Source organism: Onychomys torridus, chromosome 4, assembly GCF_903995425.1.
Source record: "Onychomys torridus chromosome 4, mOncTor1.1, whole genome shotgun sequence".
Lineage (NCBI taxonomy): Eukaryota > Metazoa > Chordata > Mammalia > Rodentia > Cricetidae > Onychomys > Onychomys torridus.
In genome coordinates, this window is record NC_050446.1 from 138,687,541 (window position 1) to 138,705,655 (window position 18,115).

The window sequence follows — 18,115 nt, forward strand, 5'->3', positions numbered from 1 at the left end:
CTTCCATTCTTCCTTTATTATTTTGTTTTTGTTTTTGAGATAGATTTTTCTCTGTGTAGCCCTGACTGTCATAGTGCTTGATCTGTAGAGCAGGCTGGCCTTGAACTCAGAGATCCACCTGCCTCTGCCTCCTGAGTGCTGGGATTAAAGGCATATATCACCATGTTCAACCATACTTCATTTTTAAAAATACTTATTTTATTTATGTGTGTGTGTGTGTGTGTGTGTGTGTGTGTGTGTGTGTGTATTGTCCATGCTTATATGAACGTTTCTGAGGAGTCAAGAAAGAGGTGTCAGGTCCTCTGGAGCTGCAGTTATAGGTACTTGTGAGCCACTCCTGTTGCTGGGAACTGAACTCAGGTCCTTTGGGAGGACAGTACCTACTCTTTTTTGCTGTTGTCGTTCATTTTGTTTTGTCTTTTTGGAGACAGAGTTTCTCTGTGTAGCTTTGGAGCCTGTCCTGGATCTCCCTCTGTAGACCAGGCTGGTCTCAAACTCACAGAGATCCGTCTGGCTCTGCCTCCCAAGTGCTGGGATTAAAGGCGTGCGCCACCGCCGCCCGGCCGACAGTACCTATTCTTAACTACTGAGCCATTTCTCCAACCTCCAAAAGATTATCATCATCATCATCATCATCATCATCATCATCATTATTGTCATATAATATTACTAAACTGAGGTACAGCGAGATTAAATAATTTGAGAGCTGGAGAGATGGCTCAGAGGTTGAGAGCACTGGCTGCTCTTCCAGAGGACCTGGTTCAGTTCCCAGGAACCACATGGTGTCTCATAACCATCTAGAATGAGGTCTGGTGCCCTCTTCTAGTGTGCAGGCATATATGCAGGCAGAATACTGCATACATAATAAATAAATAAATTCTAAACAAAAAGGGTTAAAAAATAGTTTAATTGAGATCACATAGTTGGTGAATTGAGGCTCTGGGGTTTATTTGAAGGTTGGTAGTTTCATATTTGTAATTCTACGCTTGATTCTCCAATCACTACAAATAAAACTGAACTCACTGTTCATGGCTTACAAAGCCACACTGATATGGTTCTGACATATCTGACTTGATCTCCCATGTGACTTACAGTCATCTCTACCCTCCCGCGCCGCCCCTCCTCCCGCTTCCCTCTGTTTCAGTAACACCAGTGTTCCTTGGTTTCTCATTTGTGCTCAGCACATTCCTACCTTGGGGCCTTGGCATTTGCTGTGCCCTCCATCTGGAATGATCATCCCCCCAGACTTCAGTAGGCCTCCTTGTATCTCAGTCTCTGCTGAAACGCCACCCTTCAGCGAGACACTCCTTGCTAGAACAGATACTATATCAAGTGTTTTGTCTCCTGAGCAGCACTTGGAATTCCCTCGAGCTGCGCATTTATTTGTCCCTTCCATCAGAATTTGAACACAGACTTTGATGTCTTGTTCATTGCTACATAGCCAGTGCTCATAATTAAGCAAATGAATGCATGAATACTCACGGCCAGTTGACTGGCAAGTGGCCGAGCCGGGACACAAACGGTGCTGTTCCATCCCTGAGCCCATCTCTCAGCTGCTGTGCTGTGCTGGTCTGACTTGAGATCGCAGGAGACTGAGAGAACATAAGGAATCTGAGATGCCTTTGAAACTGCCTAAGTGCTGGAACAAAACAAGGGATTATTATGCTGCAGTTCACCCTTTGCCTGTCTAGTAAGACTTGGGCTTACTGGCTTTATAAGGATGTTTTGTGAGGTGCCAATGAGATAATGGATGGGGAAATATTTAAGAAGTTAAAGACTTTACATAGTGGAAGGGCCTGTAAAGATTATTTCCATGCCAGTGGCTTCCCAAGGCTCCCATCCTCTACCTTGGGTTTGACATTAATATTGCTGACAGGAATGGGGGAGGGAAGGAGCCACAGGGGACCCAGAGACTCTGTGTCCCAGTAATTAAACATGTCGGGACTGAAGCGTAGCCAGCAGCAGCATCTGGTTGCAATTACCAGAGGGGACCAAAGTGATTAGTCACCTTTATAGTAAGAGCCAGGCAGGAACTCTGGGCTCCTCCCTGGAGAGGGCCTTCCATCCAGATTCAAAGTTTTTTTTCCTTGCTCCTACTCAACTCCTGGGAGTCTCCTGGTCCTCAGACAATAGCCCCTGTCTGAGACTCCTCCATGTCCTCCAAGTTCCAGACCATTGAGTGAGTCCTTGGCTGAAAGTCAAATTCCCTAATGTCCACACCACACCACCTTATCACTTATGATCACATTCTAGAGCAAGATTCTTGGTGTAACATATTGAAAAGGACCATTGAGATGGCTCAGTAGATAAAGACACTTCGGCCAACCTGATGATCTGAGTTTGATCTGGAGACCCATGTGGTGGAAGAAGAGAGAACCAGCGCCCCCTCCCGGCTGTCCTCTGCCCTCCGTGTGCCACTACATGCAAATAGAAATAAAATTTAAGCTGGACCTTGATCCCAGTACCCAGGAGGCAGGGGCAGGTGGATCTTTGTGAGTTGGAGGCTAGCCTGGTCTACATAGTGAGTTCCAGGACAAGCCAGAGCTACATCATAATTAAGATCTGCTTTAAAAAAGAAAGAAAGAAAGAGAAAAAGAAAAGAGAGAAATAGAAATTTAAAAACTATTGGGAAAAGGATGGGTGTGGTAGTACACACCTGCAATCCCAGGAGTAGAGGAAGGAGAATCAAGAATTTAATTTTGCCAGGTGGTGGTCATGGCACACACCTTTAATCCCAGTACTCCAGACGTAGAGGCAGGTTGATCTCTGAGTTCGAAGCCAGCCTGGTCTACAAAGTGAGTTCCAAGACAGTCAGGGCTATAGAGAAACCATGTCTTGAAAATATAAAACAAAAACAATAAACAAACAGAAAAGCAGGAACTAGACTTCAAAAGTAACTTGGGGTAGTGATATAGCTTGTGGGGTGAAGGTGCTTGCCACAAAAGTTCAATCCTGTACCCAAGTAAAGGCCAAAGGAGAAAATGACAAAGGTGTTCACTGACTCCCCTTGTGCATGGTGGTGCTCACTCGCCATGCATGCACATACATAACAATAAAGGTTTTTTTGTTTGTGTTTTTTTGAGACAGGGTTTCTCTGTGTAGCTTTGTGCCTTTTTCCTGGAACTCACTTGGTAGCCCGGGCTGGCCTTGAACTCACAGAGATCTGCCTGCCTCTGCCTCCTAAGTGCTGGGATTAAAGGCGTACACCACCACCGCCTGGCAATAACTAAGTTTTTAAGTTGGGCTGGAGGGATGGCTCAGCAGTTAAGAGTACTTCCTGCTTTTGGAGAGGACTGAGTTCAGTTCTCAGCACCCAATCAGTCTCACAACTGCCTCCAACTCGAGCTCCAGGGGATTCATTGACCTCTTCTGGCCTCCAAGGGCACCAAACACACATGTTCACACATACCCAGACACATACAATACAAAGAAATAATTTTAAAGAGTAACTTAAACTTTTAATTTATCTGTAAAACAAAGGAAAGAGGTTAAAATGTTGTTCAGAGTGGGCCATGTTTGTGAAGTAATGTTTAAAAGTAATAGAAGACAAAGGCCAGTGTCTGGTGAAGAAAACGTCCTCAGAAAGGGTGGCTGTTATTAACATCTGTCAGAGTTTTTAAAAAGTACACAGGATTTGGCACGTAGGTGTGCATGTGCTCGGAGAGGTGGGGAACTTGACCGCTTCTGAGAGTTGGTTCTGTTTTCTCCTTCTCTTCTGTGGGATCTGGGGATCAAACTCAGGTCGTCAGGCTTGGCGGCAGGCACCTTTAACCCACTGACCTCTCTTCAGCCATCTTCTCAGGTTTTTAATAGTCCATTCCACTGAATACCCAGAGCTGCAGAGTGGAGGGAAGGCTCTCCAAGATCACATAATGTATAACTAGCAGAACCACCATGATTCAGATCCAGGTCTGTCTTCAGAACCCTCGATCTTTATCACACCACGTATTGGATGTCGGTATCAACTCCTTCATAGCTTTGTTTATTCAGTTGATGGAGCTTAGAAAACACTTAGTCAGTAGCAAGACAGCAGCTCCCCCTTTTAGGGACTCGAAGTCCAGTAGAAAGGTAGGATTTGTTAAGAATGACGGCTTTTCAGACTTAGCAAGACAAATAGCACAGGCCTTCTCCTATATTAGCATCTAGATTTCTATGCACAGTCTGACAGTAGAGGACCAGTGGCTACTGAGGTGAAGGGACTGATGGGGAGATGTGGGAACAGGAAGCTGATGGGGCGGGGGAGGGGTACGAACATCACATTGCTTCCTTTCATATGCAGAAATTGTATATTTAAGTATATAGAGATACAACAGGAAAATAGAAATGTACTTGGGTGGAAGAAGGAGTCTGGGTTGTGGGAAGTGATAGGAGAGTGAATGTGACCACAGTGTAACAGTATGCATGTATGAAAATATTATAATGAAACCCATTACTTATTCTAATTTTTAAAAAGAAATGATAAAAAAAAAGAAAGAAAATGATGGTGTTTCTTTAAAAGGGCCAGTTTGAGAGTCATTCAGACGACACACCTGAGAATCTGCTGTGTGCTGGGCTCTGTGCCAAGCCCTGGGAATAACTGAAAGACAAATATGGTACAGTGTAGTTATAATCTAATGGGATAGACAGATATGTACATAAATTATGATAGGCATAAGGAATTCAGTTAAACTAAAACTATGAAAAAGCGCACAGACTGGAAAACTTGACCTGTGGGGGCGATGGGGGCCGAGGCTGAGGCTGAGTGGATTTGAACTCAGAGCAGAAAGAAGCCCAGCAGGGGAATGGTGGCTGTTCTGGAAGCTTCATGCCTTTCCTGGGAATAAGCGTTGGCTTTGTGTAGCAGTCGGCACATGGGTCAGCTCTCATTCAGTAGGTAAGCTTTAGGTAGGGGCAGGATTGGGACTGAGAGATCCTGGAGGCCAAGAAGTCAGTTCTAAGGGAATTGCAGCAGGGTAAAAGGGTGAGGAGGACAGGGGCAGAGGCTGTAGGAGGAAGATGCCAGAGAGGGCTGTAAAAGAAGACAAGCCAGAAGCAAAGACAAGAGGGATGGACCTGGATGAGCTGAGAGACTGTAATGAGTCAAGCCATCCACCCTCCAAACTCCCTGAAGAAAGCAGGTGGTGCCTTGGTTCTTTGAGGTGGGCCTCTCGGAGTTATCAGTGAAGCTTGGAGTGGCTGAGTCAGTGAGCCAGGAGCAACATTATGGGAAAAGAGTGCTTTCTGCTCTTGGGAAGGACAGAATTCTGCTCCCAGCACCCACGACAGGGTGGCTCAAGATGCCAGTCACTGCAGCTCCAGCAGACTTTTTCCTGGTCTCCTCCAGCACCCTCTTTCCACACATACCCATAAACAAATCAAATATTTAAAAAAGAATGGAAGAAAGAAAGAAAGAAAGAAAGAGAGAAAGGAAGGAAGGAAGGAAGGAAGGAAGGAAGGAAGGAAGGAAGAGAAAGAAGGCTTGCAGCCACTTAGCTATCCAGAGTGAGGACCTTGTTTGGTGTTGTCTTGGTGAGGGCTTTGTGCACGCGAACCGAGTACTGGACTCCTGAGTTACATGCCTGTCTCCAGCAGAGAGTTTCTAGAAATCAGCTTTAGCATATGCCCACGGATCTGTTAGGTCAGCTCCAAGAGTGGCGGATTAATAAGGAAGGCTAGAGTAGGTGGTACAGTTCTATAATCCCCCTCTGTAACCAAGGAAGTGGAGGTGGGAGGATCAGGCCTTCAAGGACAGCCTCAGCTAACATTGCAAATCCAACGCCAGCTTTCCGCTCCAGCAGACCCTCTCAAGAAAAGGAAAGGAGAGAGAATTTGGATTAGGGGTGAAGCTCTGCGGCAGATAGTTTGCCTGCTATGCTTGAGGCAGGCCTGGGGTTTCATCCCCATCACCACCTCTCAGCAAGTAAAGCTATTCCCCGAGAAGCTCCTCCCCCTTCTCCACGACCCTGGGTAAGTTGCCTATGGCTCTCTAACACGGTTCTCCACAGGGAGCGTGTTTAAGTACTTTAGCAAGACACTTTGTGGAAACCCTTGAAGCTAGGTGGTGGTGGCACATGCCTGTAATCTCAGGGTCTGGTAGGTGTAGGATCAGGAGTTCAAGGCCAGCCTTGGGTACTTGGTGAGTTCGAGGCCAGCTTGGCTTACATGAGACTTTCTCTAAAAAAGAAGAAAAGGAAGGAGAGGGGCACTCTTGAGTTGAGCAGAAATTCAGTTTTCTTCACCAGCTAATAGAAAAGCAGCCCGTGAGAACTTGCTCTCCCAACCTCCTGCAGGGGTCGCTGCTGCCTTAGGCTGGGACTGCTGCCTCTGGCCTCAGCCAATTTCTTCTAAGAAAACTAGCGGTCTTTGCCTGGATAGTAGCTGAGTACAACACCCTGGACCTGTTTTCAACCCAGGGGCTACAGGATGGCAGTGCTTAGCCAATGGCATTTGGTGGGGGTGGTATAGTGGGTACTGTTGTTGTTTTTTTTCTGTTTCTGGGTCACAAGTTTATTAAAATAAAAGGAACTGGGTGTAAATGCTGCCATCTGTGCTGCCCCCCAACACACACACACACACACACACACACACACACACACACACACAAAACACACACACACTCTGTCCCAGACTAGACAGAGGGATTGAAACTGCTTTACAGACAATCCTAGGACTTCACTGAAAACTTAGCTCTGTATGCTTAGTGCCTGCAGATCTCTGCAACACACTCTTCAGCATCTCTGTTCGGGGTGGTGGGGTGGGCTGCTGCAGGAGGTGGAGGTGAAGACCCCTGAGTCTGCTCTGGGATGGGGAGGCCCCCTAAGCCTGAGTCCCGCTGTGGGGCTCTGAGCCAAGAGCCCCCGTGAGCCGTGGCCTCCAAAGGGCAGCGGTGATTTTTTTCACATAAATATATCGCACTTAAATGAATTTAGACAGCAAGACATCAGAGAGTAATTAAATTGGTTTGGGTTGGAATTCCATTTCCAATTCCTGAGTTCAGGTTTGTAAAAGATTTTTCTGAGCACCTGCAGGTTCGTGTGTGTGTGTGTGTGTGTGTGTGTGTGTGTGTGTGTAAGTATTTTCACTGGAAAGGATTCAAAATTAGAGAGGAAAAAAAACTGGAGCGCACAGGCAGCATTACGCCATTCTTCCTTCTTGGAAAAATCCCTCAGCCTTATACAAGCCTCCTTCAAGCCCTCAGTCAGTTGTGCGGGAGAAAGGGGGCGGTCGGCTTTCTCCTTTCAAGAACGAGTTATTTTCAGCTGCTGACTGGAGACGGTGCACGTCTGGACACGGGAGCGTTTCCACTATGGGACTGGATACAGACACACGCCCGGCGGACTTCAAGACGCTCAGACTGAGGAGAGAGCCCTGCCTGCTGCTGCTCCTGCTGCCGCCTCCGCTGCTCCTGACGACCCTCTCCTTTCATGGTTCTTCCTGCCAAGCCAGAGACACCTTCGCTGCCGCTGCCTTTCTCCGTGGTGTCAGTCAGCGGCTGGCCAGAGGATGAGACTCCCCAAACTCCTCACTTTTTTGCTTTGGCACCTGGCTTGGCTGGACCTGGAACTCATCTGCACTGTGTTGGGTGCCCCCGACTTAGGTCAGAGACCCCCAGGGGCCAGGCCAGGGTTGGCCAAAGCAGAGGCCAAGGAGAGGCCACCCCTGGCCCGGAACATCTTTAGGCCAGGGGGTCACAGCTATGGTGGGGGGGCCACCAATGCCAGGGCAAAGGGAAGCTCTGGGCAGACACAGCCCAAGAAGGATGAACCCAGAAAGATGCCCCCCAGATCGGGTGGGCCTGAAACCAAGCCAGGCCCACCTCCCCATACTAGGCAGGCTGCAGCACGGACTGTAACCCCAAAAGGACAGCTTCCTGGGGGCAAAGCATCCTCAAAAGCAGGAGCTGCCCCCAGTTCCTTCTTGCTGAAGAAGACCAGGGAGCCTGGGACCCCTCGAGAGCCCAAGGAGCCGTTCCGCCCACCCCCCATCACACCCCATGAATACATGCTCTCGCTGTACAGGACACTGTCCGATGCCGACAGAAAGGGACGCAACAGCAGCGTGAAGTTGGAGGCTGGCCTGGCCAACACCATCACCAGCTTTATTGACAAAGGGCAAGGTGAGGGGGTGGGGTGGCAGGGAGGGGCATTTGCACAGACCCAGGAGTTCCAAAGTCCTGGAGTGTGCAGGTGGGGGACAGTGTGTGTATCCAGCCTAGGGTGGGAGTCTGGAACTTATCTCATACATACCAAGTCCAGTACTAGAGGCATCTAGGGATCACCAAGCCCAACTTCTGCAAGGTGCAGAATGGGCCATAAAGGAGCTAAGATGTGCCAGCTGGACACTAGAATCCAAGATCTACTCTTGATTACTGGGTCATACTTTTGCGTGGGTTGCAACGCTAAAGTTTCTACACCCTAGGTTTCCCTCAGATAGCAGAGAGAAAGTAACCTTAGGTCCCTGTGGGTCTTCCACTTTACCCTCAGAGACGGGCAAAGGGGTGGGATCTGTGAAGACTGAAATCGTGCCATCTTGGAGTCACAGCGGACCCAGGGTCTAACTCACGCTGTAACCCTAGAAAGCTCCTTTCCCCCTGGGGTATGTTTTCCTGTACGTATGCTACATGGGCATTGGACTTGGTGATGTCCAAGAGCTTCAGCTGTGAACGCCTCGCGTCCTATCCTAATACACGCCGTTGTCATAAGTAACCTGGGAGAACACTTGTCTTCCTTGCTTCTCGGGAGGTCTGCCCACCTAGTGTTACTGACTCAACTCTTCCTCCCAACATGCTGTGTGTTCTCAGCAAATCCCTTCCTTTCTCAGAGCCTCAGGTTCGCCACAGTGCAGAGCTAGCTGGGCCGTTAGCAGTTGCTGAGGTGTCTTGAAGTTCACAGGCTCTGGTTCTGAGTCTCGGGACTTTGGCTGGCAGGGTGGGGGAGGGGCCGGAGAGTGGGAGAGGCTCCTCATTAGAGCTGGTCTGTAGGGGAATGACAGGGGGGGGGGGAGGTACAGAGGCAGCAGGTCTGGCAGAGGTGGGGGAGGTGGCCTGGCTGCCTGCCCAGCCAGGGAAAGCTGTGACCCCTCTAGGGCTCGTAAAATAAGTCCTTGTGTCCCCCCAGCACTAAGGGAGCTTGGGGAGGGGGAGATGGAGAGTTTAAAGGCCTAATTAGTAACCTTCTAGAGCAATATTTGAATATTCCCTAATGGCATGTTGGCATTTAGGAAGGAGGGCATGCTGATTTGGAGATACCACTGAGTTTCACACACACACACACACACACACACACACACACACACACACACACACGGGGGGGGGGGGACGGACACCTTATATTTTATACATATGGTTAATGAATCACATACATGCACACACACATATAGCATCATTTTTCAAGTATTTGTAGAAGCCCAACTGTACTTACATATGCCAACAGCATATATATTACCTTATACTCAATCACGAACCCAATTGCACATACACACACTCACACACACACACAAACTGGAACACTCATGCACACAAAATTGTTAGACCGGGAACTAGGGCAGTTGAGTTACAGATTGGCTTTGTTATTAATTTGCTATATTACCTACATCATTTACTGCCCAACTCTGTGCCTTGCCCGAAATGAGAACGCTGAGATCCTTAAGGCAGAAGGAAGTCAGGAAGGAGCATTAAAGTTCTAGGCTTCCGTTCTGTTTCTGTTTTCCCCCCAGCTAGATGACAGGGAATCAATCCCTGAATTTACCGGGGCTTCAGTTTCCTCCTCCGGAAAAGTGGGTAATTTAAACGCACATACCACCTGCTTACATATGGGAGATGATCATGCTGGGCCATGGATGGGGTGGACTAGCACGTATCCTCAACCCAAGTCACGGGGGCACTCAGAGCCTACAAAGTGGCACACCTACCTTCACTTGGAAAAAGGATCTTGGTCGTTTGGGTGTTGGCTTCTGCCATAGTGGGGAAAAGGTTAGAGAAATCTCTTTTGAGTGGGAGAGAGCTAGGTCCTCCCTGGAGGCCCAGAGGTTGCAGGCTGCAGTGGTGAAGCGACAGGAATTGACGTCTGGCTGTTTTCTCCAGATGACCGAGGCCCTGTGGTCAGGAAGCAGAGGTACGTGTTTGACATCAGTGCTCTGGAGAAGGATGGGCTGTTGGGGGCTGAACTGCGGATCTTGCGGAAGAAGCCCTTGGACATGGCCAAGCCAGCCGTCCCCAGTAGCGGGCGGGTTGCCCAGCTGAAGCTGTCCAGCTGCCCCAGCGGTCGGCAGCCGGCAGCCTTGCTGGATGTGCGCTCCGTGCCAGGCCTGGACGGGTCTGGCTGGGAGGTGTTCGACATCTGGAAACTCTTCCGAAATTTTAAGAACTCAGCACAGCTGTGCCTGGAGCTGGAGGCCTGGGAACGGGGCCGGGCTGTGGACCTCCGCGGCCTGGGCTTTGAACGTGCTGCCCGACAGGTCCACGAGAAGGCCCTGTTCCTGGTGTTTGGTCGTACTAAGAAACGGGACCTGTTCTTTAATGAGATCAAGGCCCGCTCTGGCCAGGACGACAAGACTGTGTATGAATACCTGTTCAGCCAGCGGCGGAAACGGCGGGCCCCACTGGCCAATCGCCAGGGCAAGCGACCCAGCAAGAACCTCAAGGCTCGCTGCAGTCGCAAGGCTCTGCATGTCAACTTCAAGGACATGGGCTGGGACGACTGGATCATTGCACCCCTTGAGTATGAAGCCTTCCACTGTGAAGGACTATGCGAGTTCCCCTTGCGCTCCCACTTGGAGCCCACAAACCACGCAGTCATCCAGACCCTGATGAATTCTATGGACCCTGAATCCACACCACCCACCTGTTGTGTGCCCACACGGCTGAGCCCCATTAGCATCCTCTTCATTGACTCTGCCAACAACGTGGTGTACAAACAGTACGAGGACATGGTCGTGGAATCTTGTGGCTGCAGGTAGCAGCACTGGCCCTCTGTCTTCCAGGCTGGCACATCCAGAAAGAACCCCTCCTCATGCTCCTGGAATCACAGAGGGGTTGGGAAGCGGCGGCCTGCAGGAAAGGAGAGTTCAGCAGGCATACTCTCGGGGTGTGATCTGGAATAATGAGTCCCCCATCTGAAGATCCCGGCCCTTCCTCTCCTCTGACAGGCAGCGACAGGCCCAGAGAACAGACTCTTGAGTGGAACTGAGACCCGGGAGAGGAGTTCCTGAATGAGACTCAGTCAACCACCTCTCCTGCCCAGGGCTGCCTCATTTTCAGACTCTCCACAGGACCTGGTGCTATCCTAAGCACTTCATGGGACAGCCACAGTGCCATCCCCTCTGTGAGTCACCTCTGTGCCTGGTGGCTTTCCACCCCTAGGGCAGATGAGATGTTCATTGCCTGGTCTGGTTGAGAAGGGGAAAGGACTTGGGTAAGGGTGAAGAGTATGAGCCCATTAGACTGTTAGACTAAAATGTACATTGATGAGATAAAAAGCTGAATCTTCATGCCTAAAGTTGTGGCAGATTTCTTGTTTACTCCTGGGGACCTAGACCCCTTAAAGAATTGCTGACCCTGAGAGAGAAGGTGGGTTGCCTCAGGTATAAACTGTTTCTCAGGCTTGGACCCCACCCCCACTCCTGGGAACTGAAGCAGAAAGGCAGTCAGGGCCAGTACTCACCTCTAACCCCATTTCCGATCTTTCCAAAGGCCTATTGGTCCCCAGCTCCTTTTGCTCCATTGGGGCCTAGCAAAGAGCTAGAGTTTTACATTCCTTAATTTAGTTCATTGTCTCCAAAATGAAGCCTTAAGAGAGGGGAGGAGGCTTGATTTCCTTTCAAATCATCTCCACTCCCTTCACTAGCGTCTGCCCAATCCCGAGTCCCCCACTCTTCCATAATCATAGAGTTGACTGAGCCTCACTGAAGGGGCCATCTGCTTTTTTCCATCAAGGAATCTGGGCTGCCAAGGGTCTCTTCATCCCCATGGCAGCACCTCATTTCTGCCACTGACCATTGATCTGGCATGATCTGGCCTGGGACCCCATGGCTGCTCTCTGGCTCTGTGTGATCACAGCACCTCACTGTCCACTCAGCTCCAGAGTCAGAAGTGGAGTCCTCCCTTTACATTTCACATTATATAAGTATATAATTACACAGGAATCACCCATCTCTCTGCTGACTTCAGACAGACAGAAAATGCCAGGCGCATCCTCACAGTGCTTCCTGCTTGGAACTTGGCCCACAGTAAATGCTTACTTCCTTTTCTTCTAGAATCTTTGGGGAGGTATGGGACATGAACTTTTGGAGAAGACAGTCCTCTGGTGGGGAAATTTAGGCACCTGGATCCCAGAGTGGAGCTCAAGGCCAGATTCTACCTGGCTAAGGAGAGACACAAGAACCAGAAGTCCAACTCTCTGGTTCTTACCCAGAGGGCCTCAAAATTTTCCCCACCTCTCTCCAGCTGGGTCTTTGATTCCCAGGGCTCCCAGCCAAAGCTGTCTCAAGAGTAGGGATCCCTGCCCAACAATGGGCAGGTCTTGTGTCCTTCCCCTTTGGGTTGTCAGAACCTGAAGCAAGAGCCCAGTGCAGGAGGCAACCTCCTTTTGAGCTGCCTCCTTGGTTTGGAGGCTATTACCTGTCCCAGAGGGGCCAGACTGAGTCTGGAACCGAGTTCTCTCTGGCTTGGCTCCATTGTGTTTGGCTAGTAGTGAGCCTGGGAGCTCTGGAAGTAAACAAAAGAGCTGCCACAGCAGACAGAGGCCTGGTGTGTGAGTGAAGAAGGAGCCAGAGGAAGGTGCTGGTGAGGCCAAGGAGACAGCTATGGGCACAGAGGGAGCAGTGTAGGAGCAAGGCGACTGGAGCCCCACAGAGTGACAGCACCCAGGGGTCACAGGTGGCATTGGCTGCCCCGAGGACTTATTTCCTGGGTTGGGTATCTCGTCTTTCTTGGAAAGTTCTTCTTGCCTTAGCGCCAGTGGAGGATCACCTGAGCCACAGAGCTCTTCCTGTTGAAGGGCTAGGCTTTGAGTGAATGGTCGTAGCTCTGGCTGGACAGCTCTGAAGCTCTCTTTCCCACCCCAGCCTGCCCTGGAGCTCTTTTTCTCCAAGGAACAACCCAGATTTTACAGCCCCTTCATCCAACTCTTGGGATCCAATCTGACCACGGGGAGTGGCAGAGACCTTTCACCCCAACCTTCAGATCAGGACAATGGCCTCTTTGGAGAACTCTCCTCCCCAGCACCACAGCTGGCCATACTTATATACTACATCCTTGGTCAAAGAGTAGAGAACTTTTTGGGGCTTTGGAGATGACTCATTGGTAATGTACTTGCCACACAAGCATGAGGACCTGAGTTTTGATTCCCAGCACCCACATAAACATCAGAGTACAGCAGTACCTGTCTGTAATCCCAGTGCCGGTGAGGGAGAGCTTGGCAGATCCCTGGAGCTTGCTGGGCAGCCAGCCTAGCTGAATCTTTGAGTTCCAAGTTCAGTGAGAGAGACCCTGTCTCAAAACATAAGGTGGAGAGAGACGGAGGAAGACACCAGACATCAACCTGTGGCCTCTACATGATTACATACACATAACACACATGTATCCACAGGACATGTGTATGTTTGCACTTGGATGCTCATGTGCACACAAAGACATACCCCTCTAACACACACACACACACACTCACACACACTCACACACACTCACACACACAAACAACCCAAGGTTTCTATTCTATTCCATAGTTCACACTCTCCTCTCCAGAGTCCCCAGCTCTGAAGGGTTCAAAAGCTGTGTAGTTTTAGACCAGTTCTGTCTTCTGTCAGGTATAGACCTTGGGGGCTGCAGAAAGAGCTCAGCAGTTTAGAGTGCTTGCTGCCCTTGCAGAGAACCGGAGTTCAGTTCCCAGCACCCACATCAGGCGGTAACAAGCACCTGCGATTCCATCTCCAGGGCATCTGAAACCCTCTTCTGGCTTCTGTGGATACCTGTACACATATGTGAATACATATGTATGAGTGTGCATGCATACACACATACATATAAACAAAAATAAATCTTAAGAAAAAGTTACAGCCTTGAACAAGAAGTAGGTACTGCCATGTGGCCAGGCTGCCCTACGATCCACTATGCACCCGAGGCTGGTCCTCAGCCTTTTGGGACTGAGGTGTGTACCAGTTGGTTCAGCTTGGTTCCTCAACTGAGAAAGAAGGGAAGTAAATGAAGGACAGAGGGACATGAAAGAGAAAAGCAGTGGGGGAAACAACATATTAATGACTTATTTCATAAAGCTGGCTGTGAGATTTCGAAAGACTCTCAACCTTGTAGAGTAAGTGGTACAAAGATGGCACTCAGTAGACACTAGCTAACGTCATCATTGTGCCTCGAATTGTCCTAAGAATAGGCAATGTGAGGATTATTTGTGTGTGTGTGTGTGTGTGTGTGTGTGTGTGTGTGTGTGTGTGTTCCTCACAGTGTAGCACTGGCTGTCCTGGAACACTCAATGTTGACCAGGCTGGCCTTGATCTCACTGAGATCCACCTGCCTCTGCCTCCCTAGTACTAGGATTAAAGGTGTGCGCCACCATGTCCGCTCCTAAGAGAACCATTGACTTCTGTTGTTTTTTACTCAGAGGAGTGGCAGAGTGGTAACCATAAGTCTCCTGCAGATCTCCTCATTCTTATACCCACTCTCTGGGCCCCTGAGTCCACTGACCCCTGTCTTGGCTAGCAATGGAGTCACCTCCCTGGCTTGGCTCCCTGGCCCCAAAACTATCTCCTTAGGGACACACCATGCTGTTAGTTCCTTGGGAAAAATAGCAGAGCAGAGTTTAGGGCAGGAAACATGAGAGGCCCAGAGGGGAGGAAAGACGGGAGGCTTCCAGCACTCTGCTCCTCATTGCTGGGCCCTGTCCACATCCTGTGTCCCAGGGTCACAACGGGAGGAACAACTTGTCCAGGCCTGGGACACACAACCTTGGAAAGCCTTACAGCTTTCGTTCTGACTCTTGATTTGAACACACATGTGAGGAAGCACCGTAGGGAGAAGCTAGTCATACAAGTGGGGATTGGGGAGTTCCAGCCCTGGTTCTACCACTTTCCAGTTAAGTGGCCCAGGCTAAGTTAGTTAACCTCTCCAAGCCTCAGTTTCCTTGTCTGTAAAAAATGGATAATATGCCAGCCAGGGGTGGCACATGCCTTTAATCCTAGCACTCGGGAGGCAGAGCCAGATGGAGGCCAGCCTGGTCTACAGAGTGAGTTCCAGGACAGGCACCAAAACTACACAGAGAAACTCTGTTTTGAAAACAACAACAGAGCAGGGCGTTGGTGGTGCACGCCTGTAATCCCTGCACTCGGGAGGCAGAGGCAGGCAGATCTCTGTGAGTTCGAGGCCAGCCTGGTCTACAGAGCTAGTCCAGGACAGGCACCAAAGCTACAGAGAAACCCTGTCTCAAAAAACCAAAACCAAACCAAACCAAACCAAAACAACCCCCCCCCAAACCTCCAAACCTCCAAACAAACAAGCAAACAACAACAACAACAAAGATAATATAAAAGTTATAAATCTGGGGCTTGAGAGATGGCTCAGCTGTTAAAAGCATTGCTATTCTTGCAGAAGGCCTGTGTTTAGCTCCAAGTACCCACATAGCAGCTCACAACCATCTGTAACTCCAGTTCCAGAGGATCCCGTATACTTTTCTGGTCTCTTTGGACACCATTCATACATGTGCTGTACATACCTACATGTGGGGAAACACTCATATACGTGAAATAAAAATATAGAAATCATTGTGCAGTAATGGTGCACGCCTTTAGTCCCAGCAATCAGGAGGCAGAGGCAGAGGCAGGCAGATCTCTGTGAGTTTGAGGCCAGCCTGGTCTACAGAGTGAGTTCCAGGATGGCCAGGGCTGTTACACAGAGAACCTTTATCTTGAATGTATATATATATATATATATATATATATATATATATATATATATATATATATATATATGTCTTGTAAAATTATAATTCCTTAGATTCAGTATATGAGGGCATTCATTCACTTTACCAATGAATCAATCCAATCTTTGATCTAGTCATTCATTGATTGATTAATAAATAATCAACTGAAGGTCTAGTCAGTCACAGACACTGCACTGAGTGTTAGGATAATGATAGTCAGAAGTATTGCATATGTTTACCAAAGGCTTGCCATGTGCTAGATTCTTGTATTTAGTACTCTAAGGGAAGTTTCATACTTATAATGTTCTTAAGTTTCATGCATAAATGGAAAAGAAAATGAAGAACCTGTTGGGATAAGGAAGACTGGATGAGAGTAGATGAAACAGAATAGGAAGAAAAACCCTACCCATTTAAATCCATGAAACCAACTCCATAAGTAAGTATGGGATGAAAAATGTAGTTTCACCAACTTCAGATTGGAAGAGTATGATGTTGTAGGTGTCTGTGAAGCCCATGGAGCTACTGGAATGTAATATGGCTGCCTGAATGCTACAACAAGTGTAGTACAAGAGCTTTAGGACTGGGACAACAGTTCATAGTTCAGAGGTATATAGCCTTGCCTAGCATGTACAAGACTCTGTGATTGAACCCTAACCCTGCAAGAAGAAAGTAAGAAATAAAAGTGGACAAAAGTGCTCATTATGTGAGTATATCACCCTACCTGGCTTTGTTTTAGAGATTTTTCTGACTTTTTTTGGGTCTCACTGTGTACCTCTGGCTGATCTGGAACTCACTATATAGATCAAGAGGTCCTCAAATTCACAGATATCTGCTTGCTTCTATGTTGTGAGATATTTTAATCACATTCTGACAGTGAAGTTTGCTTTGATTCAGAGGGTGGAGCTAGCTACTAGCTGACCAAAATTAATCATAGAGGTTTTGGAGGACTGAGGATAGATAGAGACAGGAAATAGTAGGGCAAGCTTTAGAGAGGATCTCAGTCTTTTGGGATGGAGGAACAGAAGAGATAGGAGGTCACTGGTTGCTTCTCTTCCACTTCTCTGATCATTTAGGTTCTTAAACTGATATCTGACTCCAGATTTTTATTAATAAAGAATAATTAGATAAATGTAACATCTGGTGCCCAACATGGACCTCAAACCCATGACCCTGAGATTAAGAGTCTCATGCTCTACTTACTGAGCTAGCTAACCTTTCTTTTTAGTTAGACAAAAGGGGGAAATACTGTAGCATAATCCTTTTGTATACTGTGAATATGTGTTGCTCTCATTGGTTTAATAAAGGGCTAACTGGCCAATAACTAGGCAGGAAGAGGTAAGGTAGGAGAGCCAGACTGAGAGAATGTTGGAAAGAAGAAGGGCAGAGTAGCCAGGAGATGTGGGGAGAAGAAGATAAACATGCCATGCTGAAAAAGGTATACCACATGTTAGAGCATAGATAAGAAATGTGGATTAATTTAAGATGTAATAGCTAGTTAGTAACAAGCCTAAACTATCAGCCAATCATTTATAATTAATAAGAAGTCTCCATGTAGTTATTTGGGAGCTGGCTGGCAGGACAGAGCTAAACTGGCAGAAGACAGAATATTTCATCTACACTTCTGTCTCCTGAGTGCTGGGACTAAAGGTATGTACCACTATGCCTGGCTGATTTTCTAACTTCTGGATCTAAGCCATTACAGTATGAACAGAGGAGGATGTGGTAGTGAGAAGTCTAGAAATAATGTCTTAAGAGATTTAGCTGAAGAAACTAGAGCTATAATGTAATCAGACATTTCCTATCCTGACTACCCAGTCCCAAATAAACACGCAGAGGCTTATATATGAAAATAAATACTTGGCCAATAGCTCAGGCTTATTACTAACTAGCTCTTACATTTAAATTAACCCATTTATATTAATCTGTGTATTGCCATGTAGCTTGTGGCTTTACTTGTCCTCTAGTATCTTACTTCCCCAATGGCTGGTTGGTGTTTGTCCATTCTCCTTCTTCCCATCATTTTCAGTGTGGCTTTCCTGCCTAGCTTCCTGCTCAGCTACCAGCCTATCAGCTTTTTATTAACCAATGAGAGTAATACATATTCATAGTGTAGAAAAGGATTGTTCAGCATTTTCCCTTTTTTGTGTAATTAAAAAGAAAGATTTTAGCCTTAATACAGTAAAACTATATATGACAAAAAGTTAGTGAGCAAG

The 18,115-nt window shown here is 48.0% G+C and overlaps 1 protein-coding gene across 1 annotated transcript; it reads left to right on the forward strand.

The window, feature by feature from the left end:
• The first annotated feature begins 7,305 nt into the window (after positions 1-7,305).
• Gdf5 (growth differentiation factor 5) lies at positions 7,306-11,438 on the forward strand. Its single transcript, XM_036185918.1, has 2 exons — positions 7,306-8,095; positions 10,061-11,438. Exons 1-2 carry the CDS (start codon positions 7,483-7,485, stop codon positions 10,933-10,935), a joined length of 1,488 nt encoding a protein of 495 aa, XP_036041811.1. The 5' UTR covers positions 7,306-7,482; the 3' UTR covers positions 10,936-11,438.
• The last annotated feature ends 6,677 nt before the right edge of the window (positions 11,439-18,115 follow it).

Coding starts and splice junctions, on each gene's coding strand:
- Gdf5 (XM_036185918.1), top strand. CDS start 7,483: ATGAGACTCCCCAAACTCCTCACTTTTTTGCTTTGGCACCTGGCTTGG. Junction 8,096..10,060: donor CTTTATTGACAAAGGGCAAG/GTGAGGGGGTGG, acceptor TGTTTTCTCCAG/ATGACCGAGGCCCTGTGGTC.